General features: G+C 36.6%; 1 protein-coding gene across 46 annotated transcripts in view; it reads left to right on the forward strand.

Annotated features, from left to right (window-relative positions):
* ABI2 (abl interactor 2) overlaps positions 1-17,853 on the forward strand; it is a 128,036-nt gene that overhangs the window by 68,601 nt on the left and 41,582 nt on the right. For 7 of the 46 annotated variants that reach the window (XM_070241661.1, XM_070241665.1, XM_023622458.2 and 4 more), the window contains 6 exons: positions 1,514-1,690; positions 3,261-3,278; positions 10,533-10,630; positions 13,492-13,638; positions 14,366-14,490; positions 15,440-15,622. In XM_070241661.1, coding sequence (XP_070097762.1) covers positions 1,514-1,690; positions 3,261-3,278; positions 10,533-10,630; positions 13,492-13,638; positions 14,366-14,490; positions 15,440-15,622 — 748 coding nt within the window. The remainder of the gene's footprint in view (positions 1-1,513; positions 1,691-3,260; positions 3,279-10,532; positions 10,631-13,491; positions 13,639-14,365; positions 14,491-15,439; positions 15,623-17,853) is intronic. The other 39 variants (XM_070241672.1, XM_070241677.1, XM_023622469.2 and 36 more) reach the window with 15 other exon arrangements.

Here is a 17,853-nt window from a genome sequence, read left to right on the forward strand (position 1 = left end):
CAACTATGTACTGGGGGCCTTTGGGGAGAAAAAGGAAAAAATAAAATCTTAAAAAAAAAAATGCTGTCTTAGTGTGTTAATTACCTGTGTTTGTGGAGAAATTCACCCTCTATTAGCAAATAAAAAACTGAGTAAAAACACAGTGTCGTTCTGTACTAAATTATATCCTATTGTGAGCATTTAATAAATAAAATATATTGATGAAATATTTTACAACAATTGTGTCATGGTAAAATATAAGCAGCTTAGCCTGAGTAAACTTAAGTTTTTCTGTAAAAAAATGACTTTTATTTTTAACATTGTATTTATATTTTAGGCCTTTCCCTTTTTTTTTTTTTTTTAAAGATTTTATTTTTTTTTCCTTTTTCTCCCCAGAGCCCCCCGGTACATAGTTGTATATTCTTCGTTGTGGGTCCTTCTAGTTGTGGCATGTGGGATGCCGCCCCAGCGTGGTCTGACGAGCAGTGCCATGTCCACGCCCAGGATTCGAACCTACGAAGCACTGGGCCGCCTGCAGGGGAGCACCCGAACTTAACCACTTGGCCACGGGGCCAGCCCCAGGCCTTTCCCTTTTTTTTTTTTTTTTTTTTTTTTTACAAAAAGCGATTTCAACACTAATAGAAATTATACTAATAGGCTATTTTTATTTTTTTAAATATCCTTTTTTTTGGCGCAGGTTGGCGCCTGAGCTATCATCTGTTGCCAATCTTTATTTCTTTTCTCTTTTTTTCCTTCTTCTTCTCCCTAAAGCCCCCCAGTACGTAGTTGTCTATTCTAGGGTTGTGCCATGTGGGACCCTGCCTCAGCGTGGCCTGATGATCTGTCCCATGTCCGTGCACAGGATCCAAACTGGTGAAACCCTGAGCCACCAAATTGGAGCGCACAAACTTAACTGCTCAGCCATGGGCTGGGCCCTAGGCTATTTTTAAATGTAGCCAGATTAATCACTGGGGCTAATATAATGATTAATTTTTAATCATTATATTAGGCCAAATCTTAGTGGAGAGGGGAAAAATTAGTTTGTTTTAACCCAGGGGTTGGCAAACTTTTTCTGTAAAGGGCCGTCTAGTAAATATTTTAGACTTTGCAGGCCATGAGGTCTCCATTACAACTACCCATCTCTGCTGTGGTAGTGTGAAAATATGTAAGCAAGTAGAATGGCTGTTTTCCAATAAAACTTTATTTATGGAAACTGAAATTTGAATTCTGTACAATTTTCACGTCATGACATTGTTTTTCTTTTGAGGTTTTTAACCACTAAAAAATGTAAACACCACTCAAAACTTTTGGGCTGTAGAAAACAGATGGTGGGCCAGATTTGGTCTACCAGTCATGGTTTGCCAACCGTTGCTTTAGCCTAAAAATGGAGAAAGTCAGTATTAGTCCAAAAAGGAGAAAATTTATCAGTTATGATTAAGAATATGAAAAATGATGTTAAGTCTCTGAGCATTTATATTTTGATTTTTCTAGATATTAGAGCTATATATTTTTGTGTTGTGTTTATATTTTGCAGACTGTTGATATTCATAAAGAGAAAGTTGCAAGAAGAGAAATTGGTATTTTGACTACCAATAAAAACACTTCAAGGACACATAAGATTATTGCTCCAGCTAACCTTGAACGACCAGTTCGTTACATTAGAAAACCTATTGACTATACTATTCTAGATGATATTGGACATGGAGTAAAGGTAAGTATAATTTTTGTCAAGCTTTTTAAAACAATAGCCCATAATGAAACTAACTCTAGAAAATTAAACTTTTATCTTTCCTTTCCTAGAGAACCAAATCTTGGCCCAGTTGTGGTTCTGAAGATTCCTTACTGCTATAACTTTTATCCTTCTTGCTTCTTCTTAGCACTGTGTTCTCAAGTTGTAAACAATCATCTTTGAATGAATTGGATTTACTTATTCAGTTATGATAATACCTCATATATATCTGGTAAATAAGTGTGTGTAATCTTTTTAATCTTTTAATGATTTAATATGATATTAAAATTATTCAGTATGTTATTATTTACCTTATCTCAAAAAATTTATCAGCAAACTTTTGGCATTAGTTTTCAGAAAGAACATATATAAACAAACATGTACTTTGAATTTTTCTAAAATGACTGTATCTTGACATTTTGGGTGAGAATAGTGTAGATAATAGTAATATGTGAATTAATCCTTCCACTGCTTTTGAGTATATAGCCATTATATATTTTGGCTATCTTTTAAAATGTATTTGAGTGCCTGCTATTTATGTAAAGTATCATAATCAAAACTGAGGAGTCTGTAAGTTTCATTTAAATTGGTGCATAAACTTAGGCTGTTCAGGGCTTCAGCTAAATATTAAGTTATTTAAAGTTTGCATCTCATCAGTGATTTGAAAAACAAATGACTTATCAAATGTGACTTTGAAGATATATCTGCTTCTAAGAGAAACTGTATAGTTCATGCAGTTGATTTATATTTAATAGAAGCTGATTTATGTGTAATATATTTAAATATAAATTTAAATAAAAAAATATACCCCACACTAGTATGCCTAGAAGTCAGTTAAATCTAAATTTAGTATAGATCTATGTAAAAGAAAATGTACAGTGTAAATTTTTAAAAAAAATCCTTTTCTTCCTCACAATTTTGGTATAAGCACTATTATCTGAAATTTGATATTTAATTTTATAATTGACACCTACATGCATTTAGATTACTGGACTAATTAGAGCATGTAAAATAGGATGTGTAATTGGATGGATAAGTAATAACTGAAATTTATTCTAACCTGGGAAAATCTTTTGAAGTTTATTCAAGGCTAACAAGTGCTAATAGAAAATTTTAGGGTACTGCCAGAATCTAACGACAAAAAGCATTTAGAATATAAAACATCGTATTTGTGCTTGCCCGATTATGTAATAAAAGGTGATTTCCCCCCACCCCAATTCTTATTTAATCCTCAAGTAAAATGTTACTCTTTTAGGACTCTGTAGTCCTTTTCATTGTTTGGACTTTCAGTGTTCAGGGGTCACTAATTGAAACTTAAGTTTTTGACTAAAGCAATGTCTTATATAATTTCATCAAAAACAAAAAACTCCTGTTCATGACACATTCTGCTTTAACCACTCTTTCTATGATCTACTGAAACATTATTTTTTAATGCTGAATGCTTAACTTGTTTTTTCTTTGTTTTTTTCCTTTCTCTTCACATCCTGAAGTTCCAACTAACCTTTCAATGCTTTTTTCTTACTTCTTTTATTTGCTCCATTTATGCATTAAGTGGTTGCTTAGATTTAAGGTAAGAGATTCCAGGGCTGGATTTCCATTCTTTGTTCTTACATAGAATATTACATATGGGGAGTGAAGAGATATTTGGCATTTGGCCTTTTAAAACCAACCAATAATTACTCTTTTTTATTTTATTTTTGTCATGCAGCTTTGTGGTGTTCATGTTCCATAAGGGCAAATATTTTTGTCTGTTTTGTTCACTACCCTGTGCTGTGTGCCTAGAACAGTGCCTGACACACATTAGGTGTTTGGTAAATATTTGCTGAGTAAATGGTTATTTAGCATTGTTAATATATTTTGTGAAACTGAAATGTAAGTTAGTCTATCATAAAAATGTCATTATGAAATACCATTAGCTGGATCTTTCTAAATGTAGAAATTTTGTTATGGATTGGAGGGCCGACTGATGTGCTTTATTTAACCCTCCCCTGTGTGATAGACTTTTTATTCTGTAAATGGTGTGCTTTGTTAAACACCTTGTGGCCAGTATGTCATTATCTCTTGACTCTTAATCACTATAAAGAAACTGAGAAGCAGAAAATATATAATGTTATGGGTTTTTTTTAAGTTGCAGTATCATGTATTTTGGAAAAAACAATTAGTTGTATTTTTCAAATTTCTATATAAAATGTGTATTTCAGTATAAACTCACTTTAAGTCTTTCAAGCTGAGTATTAATTATATGCAAAACATCAAAAGCTCATGATAGTGTTTAACAGAATACAGGTTAAGAATTAGAGATAATATTTCCTTTTGTTATTTGTTGCAGTAACATTTTAGTGTTTTGGAAGATTACTGGTAAAAGACATTCAAGTGTATTCAAGGAGCCTGTCAAATGGAATGTTACTAAAATTATTTTCACCAAACTGAGCATGCATTTCTTTCTTGTTCTTTTTTTCTTAGCTGAATTTTGTAATTTCTTTTCAAATACATATTCTTTCCATCTAATACCCTGTTTGCCTTGTCCTCAGTGTAGTGAGTGATAACATGAAGAGAAGATGACTGAGACCTGAATCATTGACTAGCTGCTAACCTAGGCCCCCGAGATCTCAGCAGATCCTAGTAGAGAAATGTGACTAGTGGAGCAATGTGACTAGTGGAGCCCAGGCTAATGTATTTTTTGTTTTCTTGATTGGAGTGTTGGCCCCAAGCCCTCGATCTCCATGAGTGAGCATGTGGAATTGAGGGGATTCCTGTCGCATAAAGTAGGTACAACTAGATTGAAAGCAGTCTGTGTGGCTCCCCTGGCTCTTTACCCCTAAAGTGTGTGTTCAGATTTTGGCTATTGCTGTGTTAACCTCCAAAGTGATAGAAGTGCACACAAAGATTAGCTGAGGGAAAACCCCAGAAATGGACCAGTTCTTTTCCCTTAAAGTTTAGACCAGCTTGGCTAAGCTCCTATCCCATGCTCATTTCCTCCAAACATTACTGTGATTCCTTCTTGACCTTCCTGGGTTCAGGATCTTTTCCATGTGGGAGACAGGCCAAAATGAGTGGGAAATGAGAGACTCCTAGACAGTCTAACAGGGAAATCACACTTGGATAAGCATTCCTTTACGTCTTCACTTTTTGCACCACCGAGCTCCGCTCCTGAGTAAGATGGCTCCGTGTAGGTGTTTGTTTTATATCGGAGTGGAGTTGACAGGGTGAGAAGAGTACCCTGAGCTCATCCTCGAAGCCACAATGTGCCAGTGCTCTGTCTTGTCTTTCTTCCTATCCTTTGTATGCCCGTCTTCTCTAAAAACTTGTGGCACATAGTTAATAATTTTGGGTGAACCAAAACAGAGTAGAAAAAAATATTCAGTATATAGTAAATCATTACTCTTTTTATGCTGGTGAAAAAAAGATGAGTGGTTTTAGAAGAGTGATTAATGGAATAATTGATTATATAAAGGTAGAAAATATAGAGTTAAAGAAAACAATGTTACAGTTGGAGGGGACTGCAGATAATAAACTAGTCCAGTGTTTTTCTGCCTGAGCTTCTTGGAGACCTATGGATTGTATCAAGTGCCCTAGAGGTCTCCAGATGTTTGATAGGCTTATCTCCTCTTTGATTTCCTTCTCACCTCTTCATGAGGCTCTGTCTTTGCTTCCGTTGCTGTCAGACTTTTGATGCCTTTCAGACAGACTGTAAACTAAGATCATACTTTGAGACCAGACACATGGGCTTGGACTCAGAAGAGACCTCCATGCTTAAGAGTTGAAATTTTAACATTTTATACAGCATGTTCTGCCGGTGTTTAATGGTTCTTTTCATCTGAAATTTGGGTTAGTTGTTTTTCATTCATTTGACTGAGGAGAACAAGTTGTAGATTTTAATTCAAAAGACCTTTGAAAACAATGTGGTGATATTTTTACAGTAAAAGGCATAAAAAGCTAATGGATAGAATGCCATATCAGAAGTGTTTTTAATATGTGCCTGAGGCCATATGAAAGTGGAATGTACCTTAAACTGTGGTATGCTTTCTCCACTCTTTATTTTAATAATAAAAAGAGTTTTAAGACCATGTTACTGATGTATATATTTGAAATGGATTTTTCTGTTGAAAGTAGTAAAATTGTCACTAAGGAAGCTAAGCTTAAGTACTTTTTAAATAAGTATATTAGTTTAATCAAAAATAGTAAAGACTTCTGTTAAAGTAGTACTTATTTCAGTTGAACAGTGTGCAAGCAGAGTCTAAATAATTAATGAGGAGGAGTTAGGGGTTATTTTACAGCTAAAACAGTAAGAGTATAACACTTTGGACAATTTTGCTTGGGATCTTGAAGATCTGTAACTTAACTGTATGTGAAAAAACGGGCTAGCTTTTTCATTTGAGTGCAGTCTTTAACAAGTGTTTGCCATTCCCTACACTTGGGTGCTCAGTTTCCCCTCACATTTCTAGCTTCAGATGCAGTTGAGGGGTCACTCTGAGGCATTTATTTGACACAACACTTGGAAGAAAAACTCCATAAACAGCAACCCTTGGGAGGTCCATCTGTTTTTGCCTATTAGTTCCAATCTTGAGCCACCAATTCGATTTTGGCAAAAGCCACTTGTCAGAAACTATTTGCAGAATCAAGCAGATTCTTCCGTCAATCAAGTTCGTCCATCTTTCTTCTTCTTTTCTTCTCCTTTCTTTATCTGTCTCTCTCCCCTGCTACTCCTAGTCTCTTACTCCAGATCTCTGAATTAGATTACTGTATTTTAGGACTCTTGGGCACCTTAAGCTTTTTGTCTTTCTAACTCTCTTACTAAAATTTTTCTTCTCTCCTGAATTCGTACTCAAATTCCTGATTTCAGCTCTGCTTCCTCAGAGGATCTCCTGGTCCTTTGCCTGCTAGCCCCCAGAATTGAAGTAGGAGAGGCATAGAGATCTCTAGGAAGCCAAAGAATCCTATACTGGGGAGGACTAACGGGGACAGTAGTGGACGTGAAAGGAAGGCCTGGAGGTGCTTGACCGCAGCTTCTTCACGTCCTCGCTACTCCACACCCAGATGCGACCTATACATGCTGCTCGTCTTCTTGGGATGTTTTAATCCTGTTCTTTTTAAATTTGTTAACACTCCAGCCCAGAGTTTTCTCTGTGAAACCTAGCTATTCCTTTTAACACTGATATTTCTTTTTGGGGACTTTCTATATAATTTGTAGACATTCCTTTTTGTTTTAAACATGTGAGTCTTATTTATTCCAGAATATTATAAGTTACTTAAAAACAGAGAAATCATTTTATAGACCTTTGTGTCCCCCAGTGTCCCCGTTATTTTTCACATTCCTTTACCCTTGTACCTAGTAGTTTGGCAGGTGGTAGGTGGTTGATAAATGAGGGCTATACCACAGGTATTATTTTAGGGTGTGTCTGCCACTGTCACGTTGCAGCAGGGCATCCGTCAGTGGGAGGTCTCTTCATAGCAGAAGTGATGTGCTCTACGAACTAGAGGTACCTGGCTGGCCAGCTGTATAAAAAATACTGAGGTTCACAGAGTCCTGGAAAACACTGAAATTTGTAATGAACGTCGTATTATATATCAAGGTTCAAGGAGATACTGAAGTTCCACAAAGGATAGAGCAGGGACAGGGCAGGGAAGGTAGGGTCACAGTAGAAACAATGTTAAGGTGTGACGACTGGCCTGATGGTTGGTGCTGGTTGTAGACATCTCCGAAGCCACTCTTTGATCATAAAGGAACTACTCCTACCTCCAGTATTATCTGCCTTCCTTGGTCACAGACCATTGGGAAAATATTTGTGCTGTGGCCATAAATTAAGCTTCATCACCTAAATGAAATATTTCTTCTGTTTTGAGGATTTCTCTCTGGTAGGGGAAAGGAAGGGACCTCTCCTACTGCTCTTCCTTGTGCCTAATACCTCCTTCATTTAGCTCTCAGTGATGACTTTCCCCTCTATGGAATCAAAACATACCCATGTAATTGAATTATTGTTGCAGCCAGCCACCAAAATTTCATTCCAGTTCCCAAGTAAAACTTTGAGAAGCATCATGAACATTCCCACTCGTCATTCGGGACCATTAACTGCATGTTTATGTGCAGATGATAGTTCTGCTTGTTTGCAATCTTTTTAAGAAGTTTCGTCGGAAGTGCTGTTATGAAGTGGGTGCAGTGTTGCTTCTTTTTCTTTGTCCTGAGTTTGTGCTGCACACACACACGCACTCTCACACACACGCACTCTCTCTCTAGCTAAGTTCCCCGTCACCACACACAGTTTAGTCACGTGTTTGCTACTGTCAGGAAATGTTGTTTCCCTCATAAACTTACCTCAAAAAAGTTTTTAGAACTATGATGGCTGTCCAGTAAGCATTTTTTTCCCAAATTATTTTAGATTTGACATAGAGTTTTTTTTTTAAACTTTAATTACAGTACAGATTCCACCTATGGTAAAGAAATTAAGTTTTGTTTGGCAGTTGCTCCTGTTCTCTTGCCTTTCCCTCAAATTTCATGGCAGTTTTTACACTCTATGTAGCATATTCAGTTTTACTTAGCATAGAAGCCTTTTTTCCCACAAAGGAAAGCTACATTAAAGACATATTGAAAACTCTTTTAGCTTAATATAAAGTACCAGTGAATACAGTATCACTGAATACAGTATCAGTGAAGTATAAAATTATACATTATTTGGACATTCTACAGGAACTCTGGTTTTTTCAAGTGGTTTAATTTACTCATCCAAATCCCACTAACCAAATACAATTTTTTGATGACTCTACAGATCATAAAATGTCTCAAGTGTTACATATAGAAGTACCCACCAGATTGTAGTTTATAGATTGTTTATTTTGTATTATTTTGGGGGTAGATTAGAAGGCTTATAGATGATACTGCAATTTAAACAAAAACACCTTACATATCAAAACCTTAAACAAATCAAAGTTGGAAAGCTATTTTCAAGTATTTTAGCTCTTCCATGTATAGAATAAACGTCTCTTTTACTCTTGTTCTGTCTCTGCTCCTTCTCCGTCCTGTTTCTAGCAGGTGGATGTAGTTTAGTGTTTGCTTCACCCACTTCCTCCTCGTCACTCAAAGTAACTTTGGGTTTTATGTTGTTTAAGGTTGAGCTTAAAGGACTTTGGTTACTACTTTAAAAAAATCTTCTGGTATTGTAAATTAAGATTTACAGTTTTAAAAACTATTGGTTATTTGTCATATGACTCCTAAAATTTTCCCCAAATGTGGATTAATTTTTTTAAAACTTCTGGCATTTCCATTTTTAGTTATGATTAGCATACCCTCTGTTTATTAATGAGGGGGAGAGCAAGGACGAGTTAATCTTTATTCTTACTTGATAGCCAGTTTGTTTTGTTTTTATTGTTTAAAAGCAACAGCAAAAGGATTACAGATAAATGCTTCACTTTAAAAATACTGACATTTCAAAGGTATCATTTGTCATTAAAGATTGTTTTAACATCACACACAACTTGTTCACTGGGCTATTCATTTGAAGAGTTTGTTTCTTGATATATTATTTCTTGCCTATTCAGATAACTAGTAATATTTTAGAATTTTTAAAAATTCTGTTTGTCAGATTTAATTTTAACAGCCTCAGTACTTGGTATACATTTATGATTTGTTTACTTAAAATTTATATTTTGCAGTTACAGTTATAAATATATTCTGATGTCAGTGGTGTAATGTCTTGCAGTTTCATTTTACAAGTATAATTTAGATACTCTAGAACTTTTCTTATTAGAAAAGTTGATTCTTTTTTGAAGTGTTTGGCAATCCAAAATATTAGGGGCTTAAAAAATAGGGGCAGATATGCTATGGTGAGCATTAACTCTAACTCACCGGTAATCTCAAGCAACTTGAGATTGCATTTGAACTATGTTTGTGAATGACTTCCCTTAGCTCCTTGAGATATCCAGATTTCTAGGGCTTTCTGTGTAAGTGCTAACATGCTCCTTTGGTAGCATCCATTGTTCCCAGTTTACCCAACTTTCCCACACTTGCATTTTCAGTTGGGGATAGAGTAGTGAGGAGTCACGGTGGAGCTCTGAGGCCTTAGAACTGACTATTTTACGTCTTTCCCATGCCTGAATAATCTCCATGTTGGGCCTGAATGGGTCTCACTCCCACTGGAACTAGGACATTGCTAGTGGCCCCTGTGCTGCTCCCAGCTGAATGGGATACCTCAGCCCTAACTTTCTGCTTCAGATGTTTAGGCACATGCCTCAACTTCTGGCAGTTTTCAGGTAGGTGATTCCTTCGTAAGAGAACATTAAAGAAGTCTGAATTGTATGGCCAATCCATCATTTAAAAACCTAAATTTTTCTCTGTATATCATACAATTTAACTTTATTTAATATTCTCTGGTTAAAATGGATCAGAACTATAGTTGTATATTTTATTTGGGAAACGTGTATTTTGTTTTTTATGATATATTTGCTATCTAAAAAACAAGGAATTGCTTAAAGGCGTTATTGTTTCTGATTGAGTTACTCTTTATTAAAACTAAGCTTTTTATGGTTATCCTATTTAATTGCAATTGATTGTAGTTTTAAGCAGTCTAACCAGTGATCTGTTGGTGTGATGGCCTAATGGCAAATAAAGTCTTTGCATACAAGTTTATGATCATTTGAAAATCTCATGTTAGGAAGAGTCCTTTGAGTACAACTGTAGAATAATAGTAGACTAGAAATTGCATATGAAATGCATGGCCTCTGATTGTTTTTCCTATTTAAACCTTCCCCTCCTTTGTTAAATAGTATTATTTCCCAAAAGTGCCACTTTGTTTCACTGCATGCAAGTTAAGTTTTCCTCACAATTTTTTAGGTGAGTACCCAGAACATGAAGATGGGCGGGCTGCCGCGTACCACACCTCCGGCCCAGAAGCCCCCCAGCCCTCCCCTGTCGGGGAAAGGGGCACTTGGGTGAGTGTGGAACTGAGCGAGGGTTGGAACCATTTCGGGTGGTGCTGCGTGAAAAACGCTACATGGATTTAAACTAATTTTTAATGTTTGAAAAGAGAAGATTTTCTTTCTAGGATTATTTTTTTGTGTGTGTCATTTTTCCTTTTCCTGGGAAACATCTTTAGACTTTAAAAAGATTTCATGCAGAAATTATTTTTCTAAAGAATTTTAAATTTTAGGTAAAATTCTAGCCCAAGTTCATGATTTATTTTAAGTTGCACTCTAATTTCCATTTTCAGAAAACTTCCAGAGTCTTTCATATTACAGTTGACTGTTCTCATTCAGGCTATTCTTCTGAAGAACACTGTGTAGATTATAAAGTTCTGTTTATCTTGTGTTGTTATGAGAACATTGAGCTTTCATTCAGTCTACAGAATTGGGCTCCAGCTTTGACTTTTGGCAGAAATGGTCAATTAATGGAAAGGCTTGACTTTTTTCCTCCTAAAGCATCATAATTTAAACACTTGGTGTACTGTGATTCAGGTTGGCGGTCAGTGGGCACAATGCAGCCCCGAAGCTGGATGGCTGAAACTCTGCCTCAGCTCTGCTCCAGCTCTGCGCTCTTGCATACTCAGCCTCTTAGCGTTTCAGTTTTTTCATCTGTAAAAGGGGGTAATATTTGTCCTCTATCAACTTTTCAGAGTCACTGTACAACAAATTGGAGTTTTAAAAAATGTACAAGACATAGACAAAATGCTGTGACAACCATTGGCTTTATGATACATGCTTAAACGTTTTTAATTGACAATCTAGTTTTTGGCCCCCTCACCAAAAACAACAACAAAAAAACCTAATCAAGCCTGGGGATCAGGACAGGACAAAGACCAGTTGGGATATAAAGGAGGATAATGTTGGAAGAGGAATTACAGTTAGGACAGTTGGAAACCAAAGAATAAAAATCAGTTCCAGCCAGGAATAAGATGATTTTATTTCAGGTGGGCAAAAAACAGTCTGCTTAGATTAGAGAGGAAAGAATCTAGTATAAAATAGGAGTTAAACTTCAGGGTAGAATGTAGATGACATGGTAGGGTGTAGCTGTGCAGGGGTAAGAGTAGAGTCAGATCACGAGGAAATATTTGTTTCATTTTCCTGTGGGATATCTACATTTATATCATGTATAGTGCCTAACAGGTTTTGTTAGGTTTTGAATCAAGATTGTTAGCAAGATAACCCACTGTAGTCTTATAAAATAAAATTTTCTGTTAGTCTCAAATTTTGAAGATTTACTCATATACTGGCATTTGTTTTTCTTGTGCGTTAGCAAGGGTTCTGCAGGATCCTTGGTGACCAGAGTCACCGCGCACCACAAGTTGGTTGATGGTCACAGCCTGGCCTTTTCACATGTCTTTGCCTAGCCAACATGTTTTGTTCCTCTGCCCCTTGTTTTTTACCTTGTCTTTATCACTGCTTTCATTGTAGAGTTCTCAATCAGCAAAGGGTTTTTTCTTGGATGAAGCAGAACATTTTTATTGTCTGGAAGTCAGATATTTAGAAATTAATCAGTTTCCTGTCTTAGGTTATTTTATAGTTCCATTGTAATTTCAGAGATGCCTGAACTTCTTTTTGGTATTTTATGTCCAAGGTTCTACATTCCTTTTTCTTCCTTTGACCCAATACCTTGTCTAGTGCCCCTTATTTATTTTTAATTATTAATGTATATATGTATTTATGCAGGGAGATTTTGAGGGTGGTAGAATGGACTGGGTCATTGCAAAGTGATGCCATCCAAAATCAATGAGCCAAAACTTGAGTAGTCCAGGAGAGCAATGTTTGAAGGATCCTTGGGAGCTTTTTGGGAAGGGAATTACTAAGAAATACATAAGTCAAGGGAGCAACATCATTTCCGGAAAGAAAGCTGTTTAATTTTCACATCTTGAGATCCCAATTTTTATTTTTTTGAAGACCAGAATCTCATCTACAAAATGTTAGTTTCACGTCAGTTGAGTATTTATCGTTGTCATAAAGAATTTGGAAACTTAGAGATGAGAATAATTTAATAATCACTAATGTTCTAGTGTGCATCCTACTTCCTGTCATAGTTCCTTTCTTACTCTTCTCATTTTCTTCCTTTAAAAGGAAATTTTGAGGAAAAATAGGGAAATATGTTAATAAATCCAGTCTGTTTTGTACTTGACAGTTCAAAGTACATAAGGTAGACCTCGGTGGTCTTTTTTTCTTCCTCTCCCTTTTAAATGTTGAACTCTGAGGAGGGTAAAAGGTAAGAGAGATCGAGGTGAAACTTGGAGGAGAATGTGAGGTGAGAATGGAAGGAGATGAGATTAAATTGTGGATTTCTGTGTATTGGATATAGTTTAATTTCTATGTATTTAATATATAGAGAGGGAGAAGAATTGTTATGGTTGCTATTACTCATCAAAGTGGGGGTCGTGGAGCCAAATTCTGGATTTATTTACCCTATCTTGGAAGATCCTGGTTAGGGAGAGAGGGGTGAGGAAGATGATGAGTGCATTCATGCAGTGCAGCTTGACGACTTTGACATGCTACTGAAATAATTTGAACTCATCTAAGAAGAGAGTCTGGGGAACATTGGCTTAGCTGGTGGGAGAATCTTCGCGCTCTCAGAATGAATGAGCAGAATTGCATTAGCACAGGGAAATGAGGCTGGAAACTAAAAAATAATACTCCTCAAAACCCTAATGGTGGAGAAGTGATACTTAAGGAAAGATTGAAATTGGTAGCTGGGTTATGTTAAAACACATTTTCCTATCTCTGAGTACAAACTGTATTTCACTACTGGCAACTCTGAATTTATTGTGCCCGAACTTGCTAATCACACGATACATACGCTCTTCTTTTTGTAGGCGGCACTCCCCCTATCGCACACTGGAGCCAGTGCGTCCTCCAGTGGTACCAAATGATTACGTACCTAGCCCAACCCGTAATATGGCTCCCTCGCAGCAGAGCCCTGTGAGGACAGCTTCTGTGAATCAAAGAAATCGAACTTACAGGTATTTTCTCTACCTCAGCACAAAATGTGATGGTCATAGTACCATAACTTGTTCAGATAACTTTAGTTCAATTTCTCTCATTTTCCAAGCACTGAGTTCTTTTCCTCACTCCGCTCTCCCAAACCTCATCTGATGCCACCTCTCTCTCCTCATGCTCTGATGCAACTTTGTGCAGTCAGAAAGTTGACGAACAGACATCTCAAAGTGCAAACTTCTCCACAAGATCAGTAGTTACAGTTGACCTGAAAACAAATTATGGACCAGATGTGGGAAATTTCAAGTTGTTTTTTGGTGGAACTTTACAGATGAAAAACTATATACAATAAAAAATTAATATGGGATAGTATATCAAGATATCATTATAAATAAAATTAAATAATCTGTTTAGGAAAACTATGTTTTTATTATAAAAGGTGTTTCTTCAGACAAGCAATTAAACTGGAGTAAAAGAAAGTAATATCATTATGTGTTGAGCCCCATCATTTGTCACTTAAATTTCTGGAGAATTTTTTCTTCTTAATTTCTTTAATACATGCTTGTTAAAATGTGGTCAAAACAAGTTTCTTGAACTCAGCTTTTTCCCCTACTTTATTAAGAAATTCGTATTTGACGTGAGATCTTTTGAATGATCTTTTCGTAGCTATACTCATTTCAGAGCATTTTGGGAAATGTCGGTGTCCTCTCACTGTGTGCAGCACTCATGTCTGGGTGGCCTTTCTGTCTTTAGCAGCAGTGGGAGCAGTGGCGGGAGCCACCCGAGCAGCCGGAGCAGCAGCAGGGAGAACAGCGGGAGTGGCAGTGTGGGCGTGCCCATCGCCGTGCCTACACCCTCTCCCCCCAGCGTCCTGCCAGGTAAAGCGGGGCGAATGGTGCCTCGTCTTCACTTGTCCTTTCTGCATTTGAATTTCCGATGTAATTACAGTGGGCTTTCTTCATAATTAGGATTATTTTTTCCCCTTTAGGGCCCTGTAAATGTCAGGAAATCTTTGTGCATTTGTTACTTTTAACCAAGTGATCTGTGAGTTTATGGTCACACACTTCTCTGTGATTTGGTCTCACGTCTTTGTTGCTGTGGCTCACTTGGTGCTTTGAGGTTTCGGGCACCGTCTTGGTGTGAGTCATATGTTGACTTCCAGCTGGTGTTATGACAGTGCATGGTGCCCAGAGGTGCGGTGCGGACTCAGTGTGAGAATCATGTTGGTAACAAAGGCTTGGACAAATAGAAAAATAGTGTTAACAGTTAAATTTAGTGGACTGTTGGAACTTAATACTCTCTGAAATGCTACCCTTTTTCCTTAGAAACAGAAAAATGTGTTTAAGACACATGAAGTTAAAATTTAGTTTTAAAAGCATGACACAAAAGACATAAGGATAGAATATTTAATTTACTTATCATAGTAACAAATAGATAATACCTTTTTAAAAATCATGAAAAAGAGAGATTTGTGTTTCTCTAAATTATTTTATACCTGATAAGATATATGTGTCTGGAATATATTTTTATTTTCTGATTTATGTAATTCAAAATGGAATACTGTTGTTTTCTTAGTGGCTATCAAGTAAAAAGGAATGCTTTTAATGAATTTAAACATCTGTACATTACCATGAGCATCTTGAATTATTTGCTGGAAACCTAATAATCCTTTAACCTAAGCTTTCTTCTTCTTCTTTTTTTTTAACACTCTTCTATTCTTTGGTTAGTGAGAAGCACTGTGTGTCTAACATTAGGTTCTCTGTGCCTTTCTGATCCTGCCTGGTGGGACTGCCTCAGTAATGCTCCTCTCCCTCCTCTCCCCCCCAGCCCCTGCTGGCTCTGCTGGTGCTCCTCCCCTTCCTGCTACTTCTGCACCTGCCCCTGCCCCTCCTGCTCCTGCCACTGCCCCTTCCTCCACTGCCCCAGAGGCTGCCGCTGGGGGTGCCCAGGCCCTGGCCGATGGCTTCACTTCTCCAACTCCCCCTGTTGTTTCCTCCGCTCCCCCGACAGGTGAGTATTGCTTATTCCTTGGCAGGCAGATCCAGTCATCTGACTCTTCTCTAACCTGAAACTCTGGCTTTAGGATTTTTGTTTATTTGTGCTTTACATTAAAAAAACACCTAAAGAATAATGTACTAACTAGAAAATGGCACATGACCAAAGAGTAGAATTTCTTGAGGAAATCAGGGTAAAGTTTCCCATACATTTTTCTAATAGAGTAGCACAAAGATACTTTTTTTTTATTGCTTGAATTTCATTTACTAGAGATTTCTGAATTTACTGTGGAGCCGTCTTTGATACAGTTTCCAGAAATTGTCATTAGAAATATTTTTTGTTACAGGTTAGGTCATTAACAAAAAGTCTGTGACAATAATTCTGAGGTATATTTTGTAGAAAATATTTGATATAACAGTTTGTAGGTCTCTTATAACAGAATCTGTCACCTATTATAGCAGCATTGGAAGCACATAGACAATGGACTTAAGAATTTCAGGTTTACTTGTTACTTAAGGTTGACTGGTGTTTTAGTGTTTTAAAATGGCAACCTAAAATCTGTTTTGATGGGGAAGGAGAAAAAGGCTCAATTGCTACAAAATGTATTTGCACAATTGACATTGATGCTGGTTAGTAAACAAGTTTTTGTCTATTATAAAAATGTATATTTGGGCACACATCACCTTAGCTTGTCAATAAAGTACTTCATAGAATATATATTCAGCTTTGCTGCTTTAACCAGATGTTTCAGTGTTTTAAAAGACATTTAAAAAGTCCATTTTTAAGTGGATTTTGGATAGTGTTCTATGGGATAGCTTCTATTATACCTCTTTTTAAGAGAAGCTTTCTACACTGGGTAAATGTGAACACGAATTGTTCTCTGATCTGCATCCGACGGTTAGAACAGATGAGTGAGTAAATGCAGGAGTCCTGTCATGCTCCTGCCTCAGTGGAGTAAAGGATACATCTTGGAATCTCTTGTAGGCCCAGAAAGGACAAAGCACCCCCACCTGAGAGTCAACATTTTAGTAATTAAATTATAATTTAATAACAGGTGCTGGTTCATAGTCTGCACTGAATAAACATTTGTCGTGTGAGTGAATAATCGTAGCTTTTTTTTTTTAACAAAAAGCAAGGTAAATGCCTTATTAACAATTTATATCAATATAACCTTTTATACAGTTTCTTTGAATCACCAAGTACTTTTTTTCTTTTTGTTAAGGTGTAATTTATGTGCAGTAAAATTCCCCCTTTTTAGTGTGTATTTCTGTGAGTTATGACAAAAATGTGCAGTGATGTAAGCACAACTACAATCAAGGTGTACAACAGTGCCATCACCCCCAGACTTTCCTCCATGCCCCCTTTGTAGTCAGTGCTTCCATCGTAGCCGCTGGCAACCTCTTGATCTGTCACAAGAGTCTCATGTGAGTGGAAGCGTGTGCTCTCTGGCTTTGTGGCACAATGCATTTGAGATGTAGCCATGTCATTGCATGTTTTGTTCTTTTGTTCCTTTTTATTACTGAGTAGTGTTCTGTTACATGGATGTACCACAATTTGTTTATCCCTCTCCCAGTTGAGGGATATTTGGATTATTTACAATTTTTGGTGATTATGAATAAAACTGCTATAACACTCACAGACTTTGAGCACGGGTATTTTTATCATTTGAGTAAATACCTAGGAAGTAGGATTGCTGGGTTGTATGGTAAATGAATGTTTAACTTTTTAAGAAACTGCCGGATTGTTTTCCAAAGTGGCTGTGCAGTTTTGCGCCCTCAGTTGCTCTGCATACTTGTCAGCACTTGGTATTGTCATTATGGTTCTTTTTAATGTAGCCATTCTCTCAGGTCTATAATGGTTTCTCGTGTGATTTTGATTGGCATTTCCCTGATGACTAGTGATGCAGAACATCTTTTCACCTGCTTATTTGCCATTTGTTTAGTTTCTTTGGTAAAATATCTGTTCAAATGTTTTGCATCTCCCACACACTTTTTTAATAGGTTTATTTTTTTATTGAGTTCTTTTATATTCTGAATATATCTTTTATCAATTATATGATTTGCAGATTTTTTTTTCCATTTTGTGGCTTATCTTTTCATTCTCTTAATGATATCTTTTAAAGAGCAGAAGTTTTTCATTTTGATCAAGTCCAGTTCATTTTTTTTTCTTTTATGGATTGTGCTTTTGATGTCATATTTATAAACTCTTTACCTTACACAAGGTCATAAAGATTTTGTCCTGTTTTC

Source organism: Equus caballus, chromosome 18 (assembly GCF_041296265.1).
Source record: "Equus caballus isolate H_3958 breed thoroughbred chromosome 18, TB-T2T, whole genome shotgun sequence".
In the NCBI taxonomy this organism is placed as follows: domain Eukaryota; kingdom Metazoa; phylum Chordata; class Mammalia; order Perissodactyla; family Equidae; genus Equus; species Equus caballus.